This window comes from Nerophis lumbriciformis, linkage group LG04 (genome assembly GCF_033978685.3).
Source record: "Nerophis lumbriciformis linkage group LG04, RoL_Nlum_v2.1, whole genome shotgun sequence".
NCBI classification, from domain to species: Eukaryota; Metazoa; Chordata; class Actinopteri; order Syngnathiformes; family Syngnathidae; genus Nerophis; species Nerophis lumbriciformis.
Genome location: NC_084551.2, coordinates 28,457,919 through 28,483,384, shown reverse-complemented (window position 1 = coordinate 28,483,384; position 25,466 = coordinate 28,457,919). Strand labels below are relative to the sequence as shown.

At 37.7% G+C, this 25,466-nt stretch overlaps 1 protein-coding gene across 2 annotated transcripts in view; it reads right to left on the bottom strand.

Moving 5' to 3' along the window:
- sntb1 (syntrophin, basic 1) overlaps positions 1 to 25,466 on the bottom strand; it is a 122,602-nt gene that overhangs the window by 50,671 nt on the left and 46,465 nt on the right. For both annotated transcript variants that reach the window (XM_061951362.1, XM_061951355.2), the window contains exons 3-4: positions 8,858 to 8,975; positions 8,674 to 8,763 (exon numbers count right to left, since the gene is read on the bottom strand). In XM_061951362.1, coding sequence (XP_061807346.1) covers positions 8,674 to 8,763; positions 8,858 to 8,975 — 208 coding nt within the window. The remainder of the gene's footprint in view (positions 1 to 8,673; positions 8,764 to 8,857; positions 8,976 to 25,466) is intronic.

Below are 25,466 nucleotides of genomic sequence, written 5' to 3'. Positions count from 1 at the left end.
TGTTGCCTTATTTGTATTTGACTTTATTAAATGCTTGGATTTAATTTTATTACACAAAACCAGTTTTCCTTTAAGTAATATAGACATTTCTCACAGCTGTTGATTTTTTTTTTATGGAGCAATGTAGTTAATCCTGGAACTGGCACCCAATGTTATATTTAAAAGTATTGATTTTGAATTGTTTTGTTTATCTTTTCTTTGCATCAGTCAAGCTTATATTTTATTTATAGTTTTACCACAGACTTGTATATACAGTATATTTGATGTTTGCATCTTTTTGCTATGACCCAGCCTAATTTAACAGCATGTGGCGGGTGTGGTGTTAGGTTTACCAGTTTTAATAACAAAGGGCTTAATATTCCTATAAAACGAAGTAAGACATTACATCATCTCCATCATCTTGGCGCCCATGTAATCTTCTTGCAAGAGACTCATCTTAAACCTTCTGATCACTTTAGGCTCAGGAGAAGATGGATAAAACAGACTTACCACTCTTCATTTTGGGCAAATTAAGGAGAGTTTCTATTTTGCTACACAAATCTGTTCCATTTGTACACTCGAGGAGTATTCTTGATCCCAATGGGAGGTATGTTTTCTTCACTGGCCAGATTTCCAACACATCGTAAATGTTTACACTCCCCACTAAGATGATGACACATATTTTGTATATTCTATACAAGGTATGAGAAAAAACCCAGGTAGAATAAATTGACGAGTTTGACACGACGCATATCTCTGTTAGATAACTTGTACGCTTCCTCTCAAAACCTAGACACTTATAAGGAAAGACTGTCTACAGGCAGAACGTTTGTCCTTGCGACAGACCGTGCGACTGAACAAACGCTCCATTCAAGATCTCAGTTCTACGAACATGGTGATAAAGCTGGTAAACTATTAGCTCATTAACTATATACTGTATATATATCAGCATTCCATTATATTACGCGTATTCAACCGGATTCAGGTATAGTTGGTTACAGATGATCTTGAGATCATTAATGTATTTAAGGATTTCTATTTCTGTTCTACTCATCTGCCTATTGTTCAACACCTGACCTAGATAATTGTTTTGCCAAGCTGGACATTCCCTCGGTTGATCAGTCCACTGCGTTAGAGTTAGAGGGACCAATTACTGCTGCGGAATTAAATGTTTCAGCGTTACCACGACCAAATGGAAAATCCCCGGTACAAGATGGCTATCCTCCCAAATTAATTATTTTGATGGCAAGCCAAGGCCAACAGTAAAATTACCGCCACATTTTGTTCAGCATGACTCCATGTTGCATCCAACCTGACGCACTGCATTCTCTTCCATGTACGCACATCACCATCTTTCAGTGCAGAGTGCAATTCTATGAGCCAACCCACGTCACTTCTAAACCACGTTATTACCATATCAATACTCAAAGTAAAAAATCATTACCAGTAATGCATTACATTGTGCCAAGCAAATACCACCCCATGTGTTTGATGCACATACAATGCCAAAAATCGCAATTCACCGTTCTAATGTTGGAACCCATTTCCTCAGCGTATCAGCATATTGAGAACGAAATAGGCGCTGACACTACCCATATCCACACAGGTTTTACAAACTCCGTTTCCATATGAGTTGGGAAATTGTGTTAGATGTAAAAATAAACGGAACACAATGATTAGCAAATCCTTTTCAACCTATATTCAATTGAATGCACTACAAAGACAAGATATTTGATGTTCAAACTCATAAACTTTATTTTTTTTTTGCAAATAATAATTAACTTAGAATTTCATGGCTGCAACACGTGCCAAAGTAGTTTGGAAAGGGCATGTTCACCACTGTGTTACATCACCTTTTCTTTTAACAACACTCAATAAACGATTGAGAACTGAGGAAACTAATTGTTGAAGCTTTGAGAGTGGAATTCTTTCCCATTCTTGTTTTATGTAGAGCTTCAGTCGTTCAACAGTCCGGGGTCTCCGCTGTCGTATTTTACGCTTCATAATGCGCCACACATTTTCGATGGGAGACAGGTCTGGACTTTTTATGAAGCCACGCTGTTGTAACACGTGCTGAATGTGGCTTGGCATTGTCTTGCTGAAATAAGCAGGGGCGTCCATAAAAAAGACGGCACTTAGATGGCAGCATATGTTGTTCCAAAACCTGTATGTACCTTTCAGCATTAATGGTGCGTTCACATATGTGTAAGTTACCCAAGCCTTGGGCACTAATGCACCCCCATACCATCACAGATGCTGGCTTTTGAACTTTGCGTCGATAACAGTCTGGATGGTTCGCTTCCCCTTTGGTCCGGATGACAGGATGTCGAATATTTTCAAAAAGAATTTGAAATGTGGACTCGCCAGACCACAGAACACTTTTCATGAGTCCATCTTAGATGATCTCGGGCCCACAGAAGCCGGCGGCGTTTCTGGATGTTGTTGATAAATGGTTTTCGCTTTGCATAGTAGAGCTTTAACTTGCACTTACAGATGTAGCGACAAACTGTATTTAGTGACAGTGTTTTTTTGAAGTGTTCCTGAGCCCATGTGGTGATATCCTTTAGAGATTGATGTCGGTTTTTGATACAGTGCCGTCTGAGGGATCGAAGGTCACGGTCATTCAATGTTGGTTTCCGGCTATGCCGCTTACGTGGAGTGATTTCTCCAGATTCTCTGAACCTTTTGATGATATTATGGACCGTAGATGTTGAAATCCCTAAATTTCTTGCAATTGCACTTTGAGAAATGTTCTTAAACTGTTTGACTATTTTCTCACGCAGTTGTGGACAAAGGGGTGTACCTCGCCCCATCCTTTCTTGTGAAAGATTGAGCATTTTTTGGGAAGCTGTTTTTATACCCAATCATGGCACCCACCTGTTCCCAATTAGCCTGCACATCTGTGGGATGTTCCAAATAAGTGTTTGATGAGCATTCCTCAACTATCAGTATTTATTGCCACCTTTCCCAACTTCTTTGTCACGTGTTGCTGGCGTTTTATTCTAAAGTTAATGATTATTTGCAAAAAAAAAAATGTTTATCAGTTTGAACATCAAATATGTTGTCTTTGTAGCATATTCAACTGAATATGGGTTGAAAATGATTTGCAAATCATTGTATTCCGTTTATATTTACATCTAACACAATTTCCCAACTCATATGGAAACGGGGTTTGTATTTGTCAAAAATATATTTTGCCCTATCAGTTGGATGACACATCGACATACAGGCTAACGGGGGAAATATATGCCCAGTGTACACCACACAAACAAAAATTATCAAAGGGACTCTCATAGAGCTATCAAATATATTATTATGGCAAACATCCATTAAGATGAGGATAAAAGGACTGTAATGCCATTCTACATTAAATATCAAAAAACAAAATGCACATTGTTGTTTCACCTACTTGAGTGGAGGAGAAGATTGTGACCAAAGCAATAGGTAACCGCACATATATTGGCCGTGCTTGGACATCCTGGGACCAATGAACATTCAGTACATACAATGAGTTCGGCTGGTGAGGCCATCATTGAAATATGTGACTATATAGTAGAAAATGCTCATATAATGTAGCGTCTGTCAATTGATTCAATAGATTTTTTTGACAGTTAATATCATAATTTCAGCTGTCATGCACCCCCTTTGCACACATATTTTTTTTACATAGCCCAAAAAAAAAAGCTGTCACGGCAAAGTCCGCCTCATTAGTAATAAGCCCGCCTTCATTCCAGACTTCAGAAATCTGCATAACTTCAAGGACGTAAAAAAACATTTGAGCACAAATAAGAACATAGGGCCCCTAAGCGAATAAGTGCTGAACACAGAAAAAATACCAATACCTTGAAATTTTTTTGCTTTTGTTGACTTATTTTTTATTACTGTAATTATGTTTGTTGATATTGTTACATTGTTGTACATTGTTTGTTATCGATGTAATATTTGTTTATTGATTATAATTGTTTTATTTATTAGTGCATTTATATATTGTTCAATTGTTCAAAAATGGTTTTGGTTTGTTGACACAAATATTGTTTTTGCTTTCCTAATATGTTGTATTCTTGTAAACATAAAATCATTCAATGATCTTGAAAAAAGTGCAAGTAAATAATATCAATATCAGTTTTGACAATAGTGGTCTTTTTTTTACTTGGTATCAAATCGATAAACATTTGTAGTATCACTGTGGACAATTGTATTGTTAATTTTCCGTTCCAATGACAATATAACCTCCTTTGCCAAGATAATGTCACATCAGACTTATACAGCGAGAGATTTAGGACAGGCTGTCGGGACTTTAGCAGAACAGTTCAGCATTCTAACTTTTGACTTTTGCAATATGACACTGTTGTTGATATCTGCATTGAAAATACTGTATCTTATTTCTCCACACAAATGACAGGACACAAAAAGTTCATTCATGACACGTTGAGTTTGTCCATTATAGAGAATCTAATACAGTAACAAAAAAATTCCAATGTTTGATCAGTGATTTTAAAAACAGAATTCCAGACAAATGTTAGCAGTGCACTCCTTTCCTCCTTCCAGATATGTCTTTTTTGTTTTAGTTAAGTTTGCTTTGTTGTCAAAGTACACTGCATTATTCTTTCCTGAGCACAACAGACATCATCAACAGTTTAAAAAATGTCTATTGAACTAAGAAAAGTCAGTGTGCTTCTGTGCAGACATCACCTTTCTTATAGTGAATGTCAGAGGATGATGGTTGTCTGCTCAAAATGCTAATTCATTTCTGGTGCTGTTGCATGCGTACGCGGTTAAGACATTTTCTTCCTTGAACATCACTTAAAACCTTTTTGTTCAGAACACACACAGTTAATCCCGTAAACCAGTGCTCACGTGCATATATGCCAAACAACACCGCTTGGCATTCAACATTACAATTCTTCATAACTACTCTTTCAGGATTTTTATCTGCAGCCCAGCTATGGAATCCTAAGCTACTCTTTGAAGTTTGGATTTCAGGGTTTTATTGGATCAAGGGTCACCTTTTGAACTTAACGAGAATCTATTGCTAAAGCAGCAATAATGTTTTGCATTTGACAATAAAATATTGGAAACTTTATTTGGGCAATAAAAAAAAATAAAAAAATTGTGAGTAAGTTAAGTTAAAGTACCAATGATTGTCACACATACTCGGTGTGGTGAAATGTGTCCTCTGCATTTCACCCATCCCCTTGTTCACCCCCTGAGAGGTGAGGGGAACAGCAGAGGTAGCCTCGCCCGGGAAATATTTTTGGTTATTTAACCCCCAATTCCAACCCTTAATGCTGAGGGAAGTAATGGGTCCCATTTTTATAGTCTTTGGTATGACTCGGCCGGGGTTTGAACTCACAACCTACCGATCAAAGGGTGGACACTCTAACCACCAGAGGTGGGTAGTAACACGCTACATTTACTCCGTTACATCTACTTGAGTAACTTTTGGGATAAATTGTACTTCTAAGAGTAGTTTTAATGCAACATACTTTTACTTTTACTTAAGTATATTCATAGAGAAGGAACGCTACTTTTACTCCGCTACTTTTATCTACATTCAGCTCGCTACTCGCTACTAATTTTTATTGATCTGTTAATGCACGCTTTATTTGTTTTGGTCTGTCAGACAGACCTTCAAAGTGCCTGCCTTACTGGTGACGTTTCACTTCGTTCCACCAATCAGATGCAGTCTCTGGTGACGTTGGACCAATCAAACAGAGCCAGGTGGTCACATGACCTGACTTAAACAAGTTGAAAAACTTATTGGGGTGTTACCATTTAGTGGTCAATTGTACGGAATATGTACTGTACTGTGCAATCTAATAATAAAAGTTCCAATCAATCAATCAAAAGTGTGAAGGAAAAAATATACTTTTTTATTTCCACCGTACATCCCGTCCAAAGCCTAAAGACTGACCGCACATGAGGACGTTCCTGTCTTCACAATAAAAGTGCCGCTCCATCGCGCTTGCGCTTTCAAAACAAGAGTCTCCGAAAGCCAGCGCAAACAAGCTAGCAAGCTACGGAGTTTGACGCCAATATATTTCTTGTAAAGTGTATAAAAACGAATATGGAAGCTGGATCAAATAAGATGCCAAAAATCCACCACTTTCATGTGGTATTAGACAGAAAGAAGGAACTTTTCTTCTCCTCCATTTGAAAATGTGGACGTTATCATCACTACTGTCTGATTACAATCAACGCAAGTCATCAGAATCAGGTAATACACCAACTTATATTCTAGTCTTCATGAAAGAAAGGAATCTATATGTTAAACATGCATGTATATTCATTAAAACACCTTTAACATGTAAACAAAAACAGCAATATAAATACATATAAATAATAAACTGTATATATCAATGTATATGTATGTATGTATGTATGTATATATATATATATATATATATATATACATATATATATATAATATATATATATATATATATATATTTATGACATGAGTGTGTATGTTACTCATCAGTTACTCAGTACTTGAGTAGTTTTTTCACAACATAATTTTACTTTTACTCAAGTAAATATTTGGGTGACTACTCCTTACTTTTACTTGAGTAATAAATCTCTAAAGTAACAGTACTCTTACTTGAGTACAATTTCTGGCTACTCTACCCACCTCTGCTAACCACTAGGCCACTGAGTAGGTGTTTGTGTGTTTGTGCAAGTGGATGTCATGAAAATGCTTTAACGAACCTGTAATTCAGTGCTTGTAGGATTAACTTCTGCCTCACCATAAAGAGGGTGTAAAGTGTGAAAATGAGCAAAACAAATGATTCATGTAAATGACACTCAGACATTTCATGCAGAAAGCATTTTAAAAAGTACAGTAGTACCTCGGTTTTCCTACGACTCACTTTTCGTACGATTCGGTTTTCGAGACACATTTTTGCCAACATTTTGCCTTGGTTTGCGTATACCACGCCAAAACATTGCAACTAATAAACTGGTCTTCGGCCCAAACAAAGATCCCCGTGCTATGGTGACTCAATCGTTGTGCTTTTTTACAACTGCTAAAGATGGGGCCAAACAAAGTTGGGAATAACATCATTTTAATAAAAAAAGGTGACAAACACGTGTTCCTTAAGTGATATGATTTTACAATATAAAATTTCGCCAGGGAATTATTTTAATAAAATTGGATTGTGTTTTTGATTGCAACGTCGTTAGAACAGGATATGAACGTAAAGTATATACACTCTCTCTTAAGAACTTTTTCGACCCCATTTACTCTAATTATAACTGCTTTTTTTTCGAGACTGTAATCCTGGTATATTGCCAAGCTTTTTCCATGAAAACCAAATAAATATTATTATTGGCGATTGAAAAACAAGAAAATATTGTAACTCAACCAAGTCCTTCCTGTTTTCTCACTCATTCTCGCTCAGTGAGCACTTTAAAAATAATCGTTTTGTCAACTTGTCTATTGTATCAAAATCAATGTTATCATGAATTATTGACCTATTCAAGGCTGTAATTATCCAACCTCAAATATTACAATCTGCAGCTTAAGTTTAGTAATATTGCATATTTTGCTTTTTCCGATTATAAAAATAAACTGTTATCAACTTTATGCGAATACATAGATCTGAAGTTGTTAAAAATATTTCTAGCATTGAAAGTAAAAATATTAGTTTATTACTGACTTATGACACTTATGAGGGGGTCCCTTTTGGGTCCAAAGAGTAAATGTGAATAATCAATCTTAAAGTACCAGTAGAGTGGAAAAACAAGTTGACTTTATATGCTTAATTGTGTTTCACTGTATTCATTAAACCAGATGGTTAGTTTGTATTTTCATCACCTAGCAACGCTGTTGATGCTCTAGTGTCAAAATAAAGCTGCATCCGTTTAGCACTCAGCTTCTAAAACTTATTGCTCATCCTCTTTGTGTTCGGCCTCAAAATATAAGGTTCTGGATCATAATTTTTCCCAAGGTCTGCACCACTTGTTGTTGATTGGGAAGGGCTCCGGTTCCTAGTGTGACGTCATGCGACCACGTGACTTGCTTCCTCATTATTTTTTCAAAATGGCTCGGGAATCTCCGTGAGATTGATACTATTTTGATCATATCTATTTATTCGCACACTTTGGAAGTCTTCTGTTGTAATAAATCAGATATACATGATAATAGCTTTAATATAGAGGCAACTCGTTGTTCCAGTCTACTGGTACTTTAAGATTGCACAAGGGTTAAGAAAGATTGTATAGCAACATGTACAGGTGGAGTTTGCATTCATCGCCATCTTTGCCAACAAGTCCAAAAAATATAAAAAAAAAAAAAAGTTGAATATTTATTAGTTAATTTAATTTGCCATTTGTATGTACTTTTACATTGTTTTCATCATGAAAGACTACAATTATTCTCTATAAAACATGTTAAGCGTTTGGAACAGATTAATTTCTTATAGGAAGAATTGCTTTGGCTTTTGTATAATTCGGAATGGATTACTGAGCTATTACTGTATACTTTAATAGCTCCATAATGGCTTAAGATAGGCGCCTTATGATACAGTAATCCATTTCAAAATGAAAAAAATTAAAAACATATATGAAACCCCCGGTTTTGCAAAGTGTACAACTGACACACAAACACATCATGTGACATGCATACACACACACACACACACACACACACACACACACACACACGCACACACACGCACACACACACCTGCTTACCTTCCCAGCTAGCCATCCCAGATGTCTTATCTCTTTGCTGCCAGCAACCCCTGACCTCGTTTTGTGATGGATGACCTCAGCCAGTGCCCGCTGTGATCAGGCGACATGACGGTTTATATACATACTTACACCAACTTAGATACACATATTATGCAGCAAAAGGCTATATGACTTTAAAAGCGACCTGGGCCAGTGTGGATGTGACAGCATGCATGGCGGAGAACCAAGTGAGGGCAGATGGTTGGTCTGGACAGCGCAGCACCACAGTGTGTCTGGCATCAGGGGAGTGCAGCTCCACTTGTCTGAAAATGCAATTTTATTAGAGAGGTGAAGAAGTGGCGTTTAGGATTCGTTTTGATCCTGTTTTTCGCTTTCAGCCAAACGATAACCAACTGCACCAGTTTGACATCTCATCTTTTACTTAACTAATTTGTAAGAAGAATTAAGTAAAAACAATGTTGTTGCTGTGCTTACAAATCAGTCAGTTCCTAACACTGACACTGTCTCTGTGGACCATTTCTCACACATTTCTTCAACTAATCTCCTCTTATCATATTTCTAGACTCCATAGACTGGCATCTATAGGATACTTCAAGGAGGTCTTTGAATGTGTGTTCAGTGAATATGAATTTTAAAAAGGTATCGGTGGCAGGATTCATTGTGCATAATGCACCACTTCACAGTGTAACATCAGGCTTGTTAAATCCCCTCGACTAGAGGGAATAATCTAAATAAGCGTATGAGAAGGCAAAGGTATTTTCCCTTGAGTAAGTGAGCACGTGCGGTATGAATGCCTGTAGCTGAGGAGAAGATGAAATATGTTACTAAACGTAAGAAAACTCGATTATGTTATATTTGTAGCTTATGCCAGACCAAAAATGACTGTTAATAACATTTGTGGTGCACCCTATGTAATCACAATGCTTTGGCTTTATGGGCAAATAGTTGCTAAAGTCACGCCTGCGTCCCTGCACAAACGCTTTGCTTGATGGCAGCCATGTTTTCCAACCAATGTTGCTCTAATCTTACACACATGTGCGTGTCAGACCCCTGAAGGTTTGCCCCAAATTTAGTTGTGATTCGGCCAAAACACCCTAAAGTTAAAGTGGTTGTTTTGTTTATGGCTTTAAAATGTGTGAGACATTTGAAGTCAATTCAACTTATGGGGTCAAACATTGATGTTTAAAGGGGACCTGCATTTTTGGGGGGACAACACATCAAAGATTCTTTACCACACTCCAAACACACATTTTTCTGCTTAAAGTGCGTTCTAAATCGTGAAAAACTGCCAGTACGAGGCGGCTAACAATGCATGTATAGGGGGGGTCACCAATTCAGCTTTAAAAAAAAAACCATTTACATGCCGTGACTCGCATAATAACCAGACGATAGCAATATTGTTATAGGAGCTAACACAGATGAAATATTTTAAGTAACACAACGCCTTACTCACAGAGACACTCACACAGCCCCCCCACAACCCCGAAGGAGACAAGCGGTAGGAAATGGATGGATGGATGTTACCGCATACATCAGCAGCCAAATTATCAGCCTATGTAACCCGTTTTTAAATTGTTCTATTGGGAACCCAAGTGGTGTGCTGAAAGATACAAACATCCCATCAGTCTGCATCACAGTGAGAGCTGACATGAATGTCATTGTTTTTCTTATATTCTTACTTTTTATTTCTCGTTTAGCATTTAGCAGTAGTGCTACTTGACGCTTACTATTTCACTGTTTCACTTCCGGTTCAGGTCTCCTAATTATTTTCATAGTCCAGGCCCACACCCACGAGGAAGCGCCATTCCATTATTACACCCCCCCATTTGTGGAGCAGCACTGTCGGAGGTCCTCAGGGCTGCAGAGAATGTTATGTTATTAAAAACAAGCTAAAGACCCACATTTTTAACTTAGTGTTTAATTAATATTCTTATTCATCTTCATATTCATCATATCTTATCATTTGTATTATCTTTTTAACTCTTTTAACTACACATGTATGTGATATTTATGCGTTTTATATTGTACATTATTAATATATTTTATTCATTTATTTGATCCTCTTAATATATCTTAGAATTATGGCGTTATTTCCAGCGTTTCCTCAGCAGGAGCCCTCTGCACTGGGGGCTCTGGTGTGCCGCGGCTGCTGTGGCTCTGGGTCATGGGTTCCTACTTATTAACAGTATATACACCAAAAACAAATACACCACAAATACCATGTGGTGAATTTGTAAAAAAAAAAAATATATATATATATATATATATATATATATATATATATATATATGTTAATAGCACAGCTACTACATTGGAGGTGCATGTTTTGACACACTTTAATTTTTAGCTTTGGACATTTTAGTTTTTTTCACAACAAACATATCAAAGGAAATGAATAAAATGTTGACATGAACGCTTGGAGAAACTGAGGTCAATGACATGTGGGAAGCAGCCAACGAGGCAATGGCTACTTTCTACTTCAACACTCCCCAGTGTGAAGCAGACTGCATTCCTTGTCTTGTATGTTTACCACCAGCTAGGCAAACGTTGACTGGTCTCCAAACCACATGTGCTTTCTACAAACAATTTTCTTTACAGAGAGAAACCAGGGGATAAAAATGATGAATTTGTGATATCATCACAATGGCATTCAGGTTCAGGAGTTACTTGCTTGCAGGTTAAAAAAGTAAAGGCATTTGATTGTAGCATATGATGTGTGCTTGGTATTTTTTAATAACTGAGTTAAAGAAGCATGGATTCTAACACACTTTAAAAAATAAGTATGAAACACGGACACATCAATACAGTTGTAGTCAAATGTCCCAAATGTTGTACAAATTGGAATTTAAAAGCAATGTTTTTAAAGTCAAACAAGCGATCAACGTGTGTGACGTCACACAATCAAGATTTCAGCTTACTCAGCATTTAAACAATCAACTGCAAGTGTGTTTTGCTTTTGTGTGTTTTGTTATGCCCCCACACCCTGAAGGCAAAGAGAAAAAGTGTTATCACAACCACTGAACCAGAAATGTAACTTCTTGCAACATGTATTGGACTAAAAAACTTTTCTATTTCACGACCAAAAATGTTGACTACCTTTAAAATCACGTTTATTCCAGCAGCATCTATGAAACTTTTTCCATTCGGGCATGTCCAATAATGTCCAGGAGGGTGACACTCAGTGTTGGGTTAGTTACTGAAAAAAATGTAACTAGTTACAGTTACTAGTTACTTTATTTCAAAAGTAACTCAGCTACTAACTCAGTTACTTACACCAAAAAGTAATGCGTTACTGTGAAAAGTAACTATTTAGTTACTTCTTCTACTTTTTTTTTTTTAAAGCTCCCATTAATGCCCTTTTAGCCTTCATTTCAGTACTGTTATTGCACTGGAGAATAATACAATCTGTTGATCAACTTGACATACATTTGCATCACTGAACTCTGCTAAGCAATGTGCTCTACATACAACACACAAAGACAAAGATATGTTTCAAAGGGCCAATTTATTTCAGGCCAGAACAAATTGACAAAACTATTTTAAATAGCTGCAACATAACATACATAAGTAACAAACAGCATAATAACACTAACACTAACACTAACCACGTTAAACCCAGATTCCGAACTAACAAAGGTCTTAACTCATTCTCTTTCTATGCCACTTCAATATGGAATGCACTCCCAACAGGTGTAAAAGAAAGGGCATCTCTATCCTCCTTCAAAACCGCACTAAAAGAACACCTCCAGGCAACTACAACCCTAAACTAACACCCTCCCTTCCACATAATACCTCTTCGGATTGTAAATAATCAAATGTAGACACTTTTTCTTATACTTTCTGATCTCTCTCTCTGTGTCCACTACTTGCTATACATATCCCACCAAGTCAGTCCTACACTGTTTCAATGTCCATTTCTCTGATGATGCAATTGTTGATGACTGAAGTGTTGATACCAACCAAACCTAACCCCCTCCCACCCCCCCTCCATATCCCACACCCCGGATTGTAAATAATGTAAATAATTCAATGTATATACCCTGATGATTATCTTGTGTGATGACTGTATTATGATGTTAGTATATATTTGATAGTATATATCTGTATCATGAATCAATTTAAGTGGACCCCGACTTAAACAAGTTAACAAACGTATTTGGGTGTTACCATTTAGTGGTCAATTGTACGTAATCTACTAATAAAAGTTTCAATCAATCAACAAGATAGCTGTAAACCTGGCTTCACCTAAGGAAGGCACACGTGACATACACAGAGCCTAACCAGGCAGATTTGAATTGTTGTTTTGGGCAGGAGACGGGATCTTTGATCCAAGACACAACTTACATTTAACTAAAATGTTCTTTTCTTTGTGCTCGACAAAAGAAAAGAAGTGAGAATATCTCATACTTGCCAACCCTCCCGAATTTCAGTGCCTCTCCCTGGGACAACCATTCTCCAAATTTCTCCCGATTTCCAGCCGGACTTAAGGCACGCCCACTCCCGGTCCGTGCGGATCTGAGTGAGGACAGCCTGTCCTCACGTCCGCTTGGCCAACCAAAAAGTAACCACAGAACACTATACCGTATAGTCGTATAGTGTTCTGTGGTTACTTTTTGGTTGGCCAACGGTTTACGTTGTATTGCGCACCCCCCTCCCCTCCCCTCCCCTTCCCACACCCAGACACACACACACACACACAGAGAGCGCAGAGGAAGAATCAGAAGCACGTCTCTGCTTCGCTGCAATAAAACACACTCAGATCCTCAGTTTCTAGCCGATACTACATAAAAAATAACGTAAAATAACGCAGTAACGCATCATGTAGTAACGGTAACTGAGTTACTGAATATAAAAAATAACGCGTTAGATTACTATTTACCGCCGAAACTAACGGCGTTACAGTCCCAACACTGGTGACACTACTCGCAAACTGCATTCTATTAAATGTATTCAGTGAATGTGTCCTTGTTTTACCAAACTACAAAACAAAGCGCTCTGTTTGCTGACCTTGGCACATGAGATTGAGCGTTAGGATTTTGACCCCAACAAGTGGAGAATATTGCCAGCTATGTGAATGTTCAACCCTACTGTGCTCTTAAATTGTGTAGTTAGTCAAAGTGCAATTAAAAGTGTCTTCAAACCCTCTCTGTGCCGTGAAGGTTAATATTACATTTTGTTCTTGGGGAATGATGTCAAATGCAGTTTTAATAAACATGACAGTCATTTTCATTCTGCTCTGTTGCCTTCAGTCATGGGCTTTGTTAGATAAAACTGTCTGGTAGCAAATTCAGCTATAATAGCAAGCGCTAAAGATATCAGGGTGGGTTATGGATGGGAGCCATAATAATTTACAACTATAATTTGTCGATTAAGTTATTGAGGAAAAATAGAGTGCTATTTTACTATTTGTCTGCAACCAGCAGAGGCATTGTTGATTAAGTGCTGTGTCCGATTTACTTCTGAAGTGGGAAGTTGGAGCTAGGAATGACGTCACAGCCGAGCTATGAGAGTTGCAATTACAAAGTCAGAAATCAAGATGGCCACATCCACAAAAGCTATTATTGCCTCGTCTGAATGAATATAAGCAACTTTGGACAAATATGCGGTTCTTCTGCAACTTTCAAACATGGTTGTTAGCAATGTCGTATAAAAACAGGTCATTTACATAACAGTAAGATTACCATGTACAACAGGGGTCCCCAAACTTTTTGACTCGGGGGCCGGGCTGTATATATATATATATATATATATATATATATATATATATATATATATATATATATATATATATATATATATTAGGGGTGTAACGGTACACAAACATTTCGGTTCGGTACGTACCTCGGTTTAGAGGTCACGGTTCGGTTCATTTTCGATACAGTAAGAAAACAACAAGATATACATTTTTTGGTTATTTATTGACCAAATTTGCAAAATCTTCCACCAAAAATATTTTTCTTAGTGGAATATTTGATGTGAAGTAATCGGAACCTTGGATAGGTCAATAATTCATAATAACATTGATTTTGATTCAATATTATGTTTTGAGCAGTGACAGTTTGAAAGAAAAAAAAAACAGCTTTGTTTTATTAGTCAACATTGCAACTTTTTCCAAGTTGCAAGGGGGCGGGGTTTCTTGGATGCCTCAGGTGTCCGGCATTTTGAGTATTGTTTACACAACGTGCAGTACGCTACTTAATATGTCCGTGTGGAAACTCGTTCGGTACACCTCTGCACCGAATCGGAACCCCCGTACCAAAACGGTTTGATAAAATACCCATACCGTTACACCCCTAATATATATATATACAGTATATATAAATATATATATATATATATATATATATATATATATATATATATATATATATATATTAGGGGTGTAACGGTACACAAAAATTTCGGTTCGGTACGTACCTCGCTTTAGAGGTCACGGTTCGGTTCATTTTCGATACAGTAAGAAAACAACAAGATATACATTTTTTGGTTATTTATTGACCAAATTTGCAAAATCTTCCACCAAAAATATTTTTCTTAGTGGAATATTTGATGTGAAGTAATCGGAACCTTGGATAGGTCAATAATTCATAATAACATTGATTTTGATTCAATATTATGTTTTGAGCAGTGACAGTTTGAAAGAAAAAAAAAACAGCTTTGTTTTATTAGTCAACATTGCAACTTTTTCCAAGTTGCAAGGGGGCGGGGTTTCTTGGATGCCTCAGGTGTCCGGCATTTTGAGTATTGTTTACACAACGTGCAGTACGCTACTTAATATGTCCGTGTGGAAACTCGTTCGGTACACCTCTGCACCGAACCGGAACCCCCGTACCAAAACGGTTCGATAAAATACCCGTACCGTTACACCCCTAATATATATATATATACAGTATATATATATATATATATATATATATATATATCCATCCATCCATCCATCCATCTTCTTCCGCTTATCCGAGGTCGGGTCGCGGGGGCAGAGGGAAGCCCAGACTTCCCTCTCCCCAGCCACTTCGTCCAGCTCTTCCCGGGCGATCCAGAGGCGTTCCCAGGCCAGCCAGGAGACATAGTCTTCCCAACGTGTCCTGGGTCTTCCCCGTGGCCTCCTACCGGTCGGACGTGCCCTAAACACCTCCCTAGGGAGGCGTTCGGGTGGCATCCTGACCAGATGCTCGAACCACCTCATCTGGCTCCTCTCGATGTGGAGGAGCAGCGGCTTTACTTTGAGCTCCCCCCGGATGGCAGAGCTTCTCATCCTATCTCTAAAGGAGAGACCCGCCACCCGGCGGAGGAAACTCATTTCGGCTTGTTTGTGGCCGCTCCAATTTCCTCCCAGTCTGTTGTCTCCCAACATGCACGCAGCTCCTCCACAGACTCGGCGGTGTACCCCAAGGCTGTGTCCTCAGCCCAATGCTCTACTCCCTGTACACCCACGACTGCACAACCACCCACAGCTTCAACACCTTCTTCAAATTTGCAGACGACACCACCATTGTAGGACTGATCTCCAACAACAACGAGGCGGCCTACAGAGAAGAAGTCAAAACATTCTCTGGGTGGTGTTAAAAAAACAACCTGCATCTGAACAATAAGAAAACCAAGAAAAATAATAAAAGACTACAGGGAAAAACAAAAAACACCCCACATCAGTCAGCACATAAACCAAGAAGAGGTGGAACGCCTCTCCAGCTTTAAGTTCCTGGGAATACACATCTCAGATACCTGAGTTGGAGCCTGAACAACTCACACATAATCAAGAAAGCACCTATTTTTCCTGAGGACTCTGAGACGCAGCAAACTTCCTTGAGATGTGCTGAAGAACTTCTACTGCTGCACAATTGAGAGCATCCTGACATACGACTGTTCTTTCTGGTACTCCAACTGCACCGCAGCAGAAAGGAAGTTTTTTCAGCGGATCATCAAAACGGCTCAGGGACTCATCCCCCAGAGACACACTCGAGCCGCCTTCACAAGCGGGCCTTAAACATGAAAAGGGACACCTCTCACCCGGGACACTCCATCTTCACCACCCTGCCCTCAGGCAGGCTCAGAACCATCCGCACGCACGCACGCACGCACGCACGCACGCACGCACGCACGCACGCACGCACGCACGCACGCACGCACGCACGCACGCACGCACGCACGCACGCACGCACGCACGCACGCACGCACGCACGCACGCACGCACGCACGCACGCACGCACGCACGCACGCACGCACGCACGCACGCACGCACGCACGCACGCACGCACGCACGCACACACACACACACACACACACACACACACACACACACACACACACACACACACACACACACACACACAGCCCCCTTGTGAAAAAACAGACGTGCAATAATACACAGTGCAATAATGACCCACTGCTGTCCGGTACTATATGTGCAATAAGTATTTAATTCAATGCTCTGTTAACTTACTCAATCCACCAGCACTGTTTATTTAGTAACTTCACTTTAACTGTTAACTTATTCAGTCTTAACTTATTCACTACAATTATTCATCCACCGCATTTCAACTGCTTATTTATCCACTGTTACTTAACAGTTTATTTATTCACTGCAACCTAAATGTTTATCTATTCCCTGTCACTTAACCATATATGTATGTACTGCTATTTAACTGTTTATTCATCCTTCACTGCCATATTACTGTCACCTATTCATTGTCATATAACTATTATAACTGCTAACTTGCTTAAAACCAAGATTCTTCTGCATTGGAGGATTGCTTAACAAAGTTTCGTTGTGTTGCGGAAACAGTGACAATAAAGCACCTATCCTATGCTATGCTATCCTATCCTAAATGGCTACTCAAATGTACTCAATTGTATTTATTTTATTTATCTATTTTTTTATTTGACAGTGACATTGTACATTAAAAAACATTACTGTAAATTAGCCAAAAGGCTATTCTACATCTGTTGTCCTTGGACCGATGTTAAAAATTAAAGCCATAATGATTAGACAACAAAAGATCATAAACAAGTCCATCAGTGTGATGACGGTGGGCATGGTGTTCCTGGGATTAAAGGCCTCACCTTTTTTCCTCCAAACATATTGCTGGGTATTGTGGCCAAACAGCTCAATTTTTGTTTCCTCTGACATCACATGGACAAAGATAAGACCTTCTGGAGGAAGGTTGGGTGGTCAGATGAAACAAAAATTGAGCTGTTTGGCCACAATACCCAGCAATATGTTTGGAGGAGAAAAGGACAGGCCTTTAATCCCAGGAACACCATCCCTACCGTCAAACATTGTGGTGGTAGTATTATGCTCTGGGCCTGCTTTGCTGCCAATGTAACCGGTGCTTTAAATGGGACAATGACAAAGGAGGATTACCTCCAAATTCTTCAGGACAACCTAAAATCATCAGCTCCTGAGGTTCGGTCTTGGGCGCAGTTGGGTGTTCCAACAGGACAATGACCCCAAACACATGCCCAAAGTGGTAAAGGAATGGCTAAATCAGGCTAGAATTAAGGTTTTAGAATGGCCTTCCCAAAGTCCTGACTTAAACGTGTGGACAATGCTGAAGAAACAAGTCCATGTCAGAAAATCAACACATTTAGCTGAACTGTACCAATTTTGTCAAGAGGAGTGGTCAAAAATTCAACCAGAAGCTTGCCAGAAGCTGTGGATGGCTACCAAAAGCGCCTTATTGCAGTGAAACTTGCCAAGGGACATGTAACCAAATATTAACATAGCTGTATGTATACTTTTGACCCAGCAGATTTGGTCACATTTTCAGTAGACCCATAATAAATTCATAAAAGAACCAAACTTCATGAATGTTTTTTGTGACAAACAAGTATGTGCTCCAATCACTCTATCACAAAAAAATAAGAGTTGTAGAAAGTATTGGAAACTCAAGACAGCCATGACATTATGTTCTTTACAAGTGCATGTAATCCTTTGATCGCGATTGTGTATATATATATATATATATATATATATATATATATATATATATATATATATATATATATATATATATATATATATATATATATATATATGTATGTGTGGGAAAAAAAATCACAAGACTATTTCATCTCTACAGGCCTGTTTCATGAGGGGTACCCTCAATCATCAGGAGATTTTAATGGGAGCATTCGCATACCATGGTTTATATAGGGCACAGAGTGGGTGGGTACAGGCTGGCGTAGGGGCGTGGTGATTGGCTCATGTGTTGCCTAGGAGGTGTTTCCGTCTATGGCGGCATGCTGTTACAATTTCGCTGCGCTTGTTGAGGGATGACAGGTCTGGACGGTAAATAATAAACAGTTTCTCTTTCAAGCATAGGTTGCATCTTTTATTACCACTATTGTAAGGTGTGCTGGATGCAAGAATTTGCCATGTTATTGAATATTCAACATTATTGTCTTTGAGGTCCCAAATGTGTTTGCTGAGTTCTGTGGTATTTCGCAGGTTTTTGTTCCTGAAAAAAGCCTTGTGATTGTTCCATCTGGTTTTGAATTCTCCCTCGGTTAATCCTACATATGTGTCGGATGTGTTAATGTCCTTGCGTATTACCTTAGATTGGTAGACAACTGATGTTTGTAAGCACCCCCCGTTGAGAGGGCAATCAGGTTTCTTTCGACAGTTACAGCCTTTGTTGGTTTTGGAGTCGCTCTGTCTGGGGGCCGACGGCTCATTTGCAATTTTTTTGTTGTGGTTTGAGATGATTTGTCGTATATTGTTCATGCAGCTGTAGCTCAATTTAATGTTGTTCTTGTTGAATACTTTTCTTAGGGTGTTGTCTTTGGGAAAGTGTTTGTCAATCAGATTGAGGAATTTGTGTCCAATGTTAGTTGAGACGTTTTTGCTGTATGGGGGGTTGTACCAGATGATGTCGTTTCGTTTTCTGTTCTTTTTTGGCTGGTTTCCTGGCGTGGGTTCATAGGTGAGGGTGAAATTGTATCCGCTTTCATCAAGGGCTTTTTGGTACGGGGGGGTTGCTTGGTCAAATTCAGCTTTGCTAGATGACAGCATCGATAGCCTTTTATTGATTCCGGTAGGTATTCTTTTCGTGGTGGTGGGTGGGTGGTTGCTGTCATGGTGCACGTATTGGAGTGTTGTGTTGGGTTTCGTGAATGGTTGGTAGCTGTTATTTCTCAGGTTGAAAGTGACGTCAAGGAAGTTGACGGTTTGCTTGTTGGCTTCAATCGTGATCCGTATGCCGTTATATATATATATATATATATATATATATATATATATATCTTTGCAGTCTATCCAATTTGCTATAAGTTGAAAAGGAATTGCAAATCATTGTATTCTGTTTCTATTTACGTTTTATACAATGTGCCAACTTCACTGGTTTTGTAAATTACATATGCTGTATATATATACATATATATATATATATATATCTATATATATATATATATATATATAGATATATATATATATATACACGTATATATATATACACACACATATATATATATATATATATATATATATATATATATATATATATATATATATATATATATATATATCTATATATATATATATATATATATATATATATATATATATATATATATATATATATCTATATATATATATATATCTATATATATATATATATATATATATATATATATATATATATATATATATATATATATATATATATATATATATATATATAGGGCTTAGTGCATGTGCCTCACGATCCCGGGCTCGGGATCTTCCTGTGTGGAGTTTGCAAGTTCCCCCCGTGACTGCGTGGGTTCCCTCCGAGTACTTCGGCTTCCTCCTACTTCCAAAGACATGCACCTGGGGATAGGTTGATTGGCAACGCTAAATTGGCCCTAGTGTGTGAATGTGAGTGTGAATGTTGTCTGTCTATCAGTGTTGGCCCTGCGATGAGGTGGCGACTTGTCCAGGGTATACCCCGCCTACCGCCCGAATGCAGCTGAGATAGGCTCCAGCACCCCCCGCGACCCCAAAAGGGACAAGCGGTAGAAAATGGATGGATGGATATATATACATACATACATACCTACATACACATTAGGGCTGTCAGTTGTTTGAATCAGATTAATTACACTCTTGAACTGTAATTAATCATATTTAATCACAAGTTATTATTTGCTCTCTTGAATCAAATTTGCTTATAAAAATACCCCAATATTTACATACAAATGCAATTTGGTAGTCAGAATATCATACAACTAAGGCTGCAGCTAACGATTATTTTTCTATCGATTATTCTATAGATTATTTTTTTCGATTAATCGGTTAATCTATAGATTATTTTTCCGATTAATCTATAGATTATTTTTCCTTTTACCGATTATTTTTTTATTTAAAATGAAGATGAAAAAATAAATTTAGGCCAGTTTTTTCAAAAGGCATGACTTATTTACAAAAAAAAAAGGTATGGCCACTCAGTCAACATTGACAACAACATGACAAAATATTCTGTAATGTAAACATTTAAAACTTTTAAAATTTAACAAAATTAAAAGTAGCTTATTTGCTTTTTAATGTGCAAATATAAAAGTAAATATCCAGTGCAAATCTTAATATTCTGCAATAGTATAAGCATTTCAAAAGTAAAAGTATTGCTTATTTTGCTTTAAAATGTACAAAAATAAAGATAAACATCCAATACAAAAAAGTGCAAAACGAAATATTCTGTAACAGTGTAAACATTTCAACAAAAGTAAAAGTATTGCTTATTTTGCTTAATAACACAACAATGATAGTATGATTAAAGTGAAAGTTAATTGTTCGTTTGTACATAGTATATGTAACTGTTAATGTTGTAAAAGGTATTTGCACAACTAATTAACGTTAGCGTCTTTGTAAACACTGAACAGGCACGCCAAACGCGCCTCTCAGAGAGAAACGGTGTTTTAGTTTATGAATTTACAACGCAGATACAAATGACACATTCATGTTTTTGTGTAATGATGACAACGTATACTCACGCGGACGATTGACTAGTTGATGGTGATGGCAAGAACGCTGTCGGGTGTTTTCTTGTCAAATGTTCTTTCATAGCCGTTGTGCTGCTATGATAGGCCATTTCCGCTCGACACAGTGTGCATACAACAACTGTCAAGTCTTTTGCTTTTTTCGCTGTGCTTATCCCACACTTGAAGGGATGTACCAATGCTAAATGTGGCTTCTGGATTTCACTCAAAAGACCAGACCGTAGTTACTTTTTCCTTTTATTTTCCTTTAGTTTGCAACAGTTTTTCCAACGAAGAAACAGCTTCTTTTTTCTTCTTTAGTCTTTTTAGCAGTCTTTAGCAGTGTCAGTAGACTTTAGTAGCCTTTAGCTTCTTTAGTAGCCTTTAGCTTCTTTAGTAGGTGAAAAACCTTTAAGGACAAAACACCACAAGATTAACATGCTGTAAAAAATCAATCAATTATCAATCCCATAATTTACAATTATTAATTAGGCTATCAAACTCTTAACCATTAAACAAGTGCAAGAAAATGGACACATCTTTTCCCTTTAAGTTAAAACAGATTTTAAATAAATTGTCTCAACATAAATGCACCAAGATACATATAAAATACATTTAAACCCAGAAACACAATAGATAAATGCAGCAGAAAACCCAATATGCAAATACATAAATACCTAACCAATTAACCACCTATTTAGATACATATTTAAAATCCATATTCAATATAAATATATTATTAAATTAGCAGTGAAACACTCAATCTTAAACGCTGTCTACTGGTAGAAAAATGCCCCTTTTTCTATGCCTTCACCAGCAGCCAATGATCCAACAAAGTTAAATCCAACACTTTAAGTTGAGCGACTTCACCCTCCTGATGAAGCAAACTGCTCCAACATTTATCAAACTAAGCAAAGAATATCAACACTTCTTTACTAAACAACAGTTACACAAAACACTGTGTGTATTTAGCCTCCAGACTAAGCACGCTACATGCACACAACCCCCCCCCCCCCCCCTCCCATCTCACCAGCGCAACAGGTGCGCCACACCCACAAAGACAACTAAAGTGCAATCTTACCGGCTGTCCGTTCAGCTATTGGTTTTGGTACACTTTTGGCACAACTCTGGGTTTTCTGTAACGAACTAAACCTTTTTCCACTCTGCGCTGGCGTCTTTTATACTCCTTGATTTGACACAGCGGTCTAATTACCGGGCTCGCGCACCAGCAGATGAGACGGGAGGGCGCCGCGTTATACCTGCGCGTGAACGTAAACTGATCGGTTCTGATCATATAAGCCGACTGGCCGAAATAATGCCGAATTATATACATTTCCTGGGGTTGCCTAGGTGAATAGGGATGCGGATGTGCTCTAAGATAAAATATAATTTTATTAAGTGGGGTTTGGCTGGTTGCTCAGCAGCCACGGTTGCGAGCTCGCGCTTCAGCTGACGAGACAGCTGTTCGCCACTACAACATTATTAGGCCGTTTATTGAAATACTCCCACACTTTTGACGACTTTTGGCGTGCTTTTTTCCGCTCGCTCGCACCGCTCGCATCGTCTGCTTTGCGCTCCGCCATGACGGTAGTGTGACGTAAATATGCGACGCATCGACGCACAAAAACTGCGTCAACGTATTTACGTAACCGATGACGTCGACTACGTCGACGCGTCGTTTCAGCCTTACATACAACAACAGTTTTGAAATGTTTTACTGAACTTCAAATCATTAATTTGCTCAACTTGGTGACAGTAAATAGAATTAGATTAGAACTAAGTGCACATTTGAAATTAAGTGAATTAAATTTTTATAGCGCTTTTCTCTAGAGACTCAAAGCGCTTTACATAGTGATACCCATTATCTACTTCTTTAATCTACATCTAAACCAGTGTGGTTGGCACTGGGAGCAGGTGGGTAGAGTGTCTTGCCCAAAGACACACAGCAGTGACTAGGGCTCCGTTTCCACTGCACACCAAATCTGATTTTTTTTGCCCTCAAGCGACACAGATATGATATTTTTGACATTCTAAACGCTCCAAAGTGCTTAAAATCTGATCTTTTGGCATCAGATTCAGGCCATATCAGGAGGTAGTCCTGAACCCGATTGGAATCTGATCTTTTCAAATATGGCTGCAGTCTAAACTCAATGCGACCTGAATGGGACCTGAATGTGATTTTTTTCTTCAGCTTTGGGCGAGCTACATCACTCGTGTGCGCCGGAAAATGGATATTTCATTACAACATCCGGTTTCGGTTTTTATTTAAGACGATCACATTTTCGGTGCATCACTTGTCTATTGTACGCAAATAATAGGCTATTTGTAATATATAAATATATATTTTGATTCCGAAGAAATAGCGGAAATGCTACACTAGCAAAGTTTACTGATTCAATGATTTTAACAAAAGTAGCACAGTTAAGTAAAGAAGGGTAAATGGTTAAGTTGTTTATGAGTGCATTTACTACATTATCGATTAGTAACTGTACCTCGTTTGCAAGATTATTGCAAACTGGAAGGACTTTCCAAAATGTGCACTTCATTCTAACTATACTTACTGTCACCAGGTTTTGAGCAAACCAATGACTTGCAGTACAGTAAAACAGTTTTAAAAATTACCAAAATGCATTTGTACCCAAATATTGGGGTATTTTCTTCAGCAAATGTTATTTATGCAAGCAAATAATAACCCGGATTAATCATGATTATTCACAGGTTTAGAGTGTGATCAATTTGATTAAAAAAAAATAATAAAAAAAAAAATATATATATATATATATATATATATATATATATATATATATATATATATATATATATATATATATATATATATATATATATATATAAATATATATATATATATATATATATATATATATATATATATATATAAATATATATATATATATATATATACATAAAACTGACCGGCTGCTTGTCAAGCAATCACTATGTAGTTTGTATTTCTCTCCTTTATGTCATTGGCTAGTAGACTTTCATTGTTGAAGTGCCTGCTTTTTCCAAACATTATTTCTATTGTCCCAGTCCCTTATGGATTTGTTCAACAAGCCCATCTGTTGTGTTGTGTTAATCATGCGTACAATAAGTCCAATGCAGGGCTGTTTGAGGATACATGGGCTTTGAAAGTTGTTTTTACCCCAACCCACATGAGATTACTTTGAGTCAGTTGTGTTGGAGGCAATTCGCCTAGCTCATATCACACTTTTTTAAATGCGGCTTGCTAGGGAAAATATCAATTCCACACAATTAAGAAGCTTTTAAAGAAGACTTATTTTTAGACATTGCAAAAGGTAATGTTATCTAACTGCGATAAATCGTGCAAGCACAACTGATTGAAAGACCGTTATATAAAGTGCCCTTTTAATATTAATTAAAGTGAATGTTTTCAATCCTTACGCAGTTGCCTACAAGTCGCTAACTTTCAAAAATGTTGTCAGCATTATATCCCACCTTCTTCATGTGCTGACCCTGCAAGTCACACCCCCACATAATACTTGTACACACATGCGCAAGAAACTGTGAAGAGAACAAGCAGCAACCAAAGCATAACATACAGTAGGTAGAGCTAGGCCTGGGCCGATAATACATTTTGCTAGACGACATATTGTCCCACATAAATTGCAGATAAATTACATTATTGTCAGCATTGGACTAAATTAAGCACTCATGTAATCATAACATATAATTATAAAATTATTGCAAGCATTCCTTTGACATGCAAAAAACTTTGCTTTCTTTCTAGCTTTTTTTTACCATTGCAATTGGAAGGGTCAAGAACATTTAACTATCTTAAGTAAGTAACAAGTAAGTAAGTA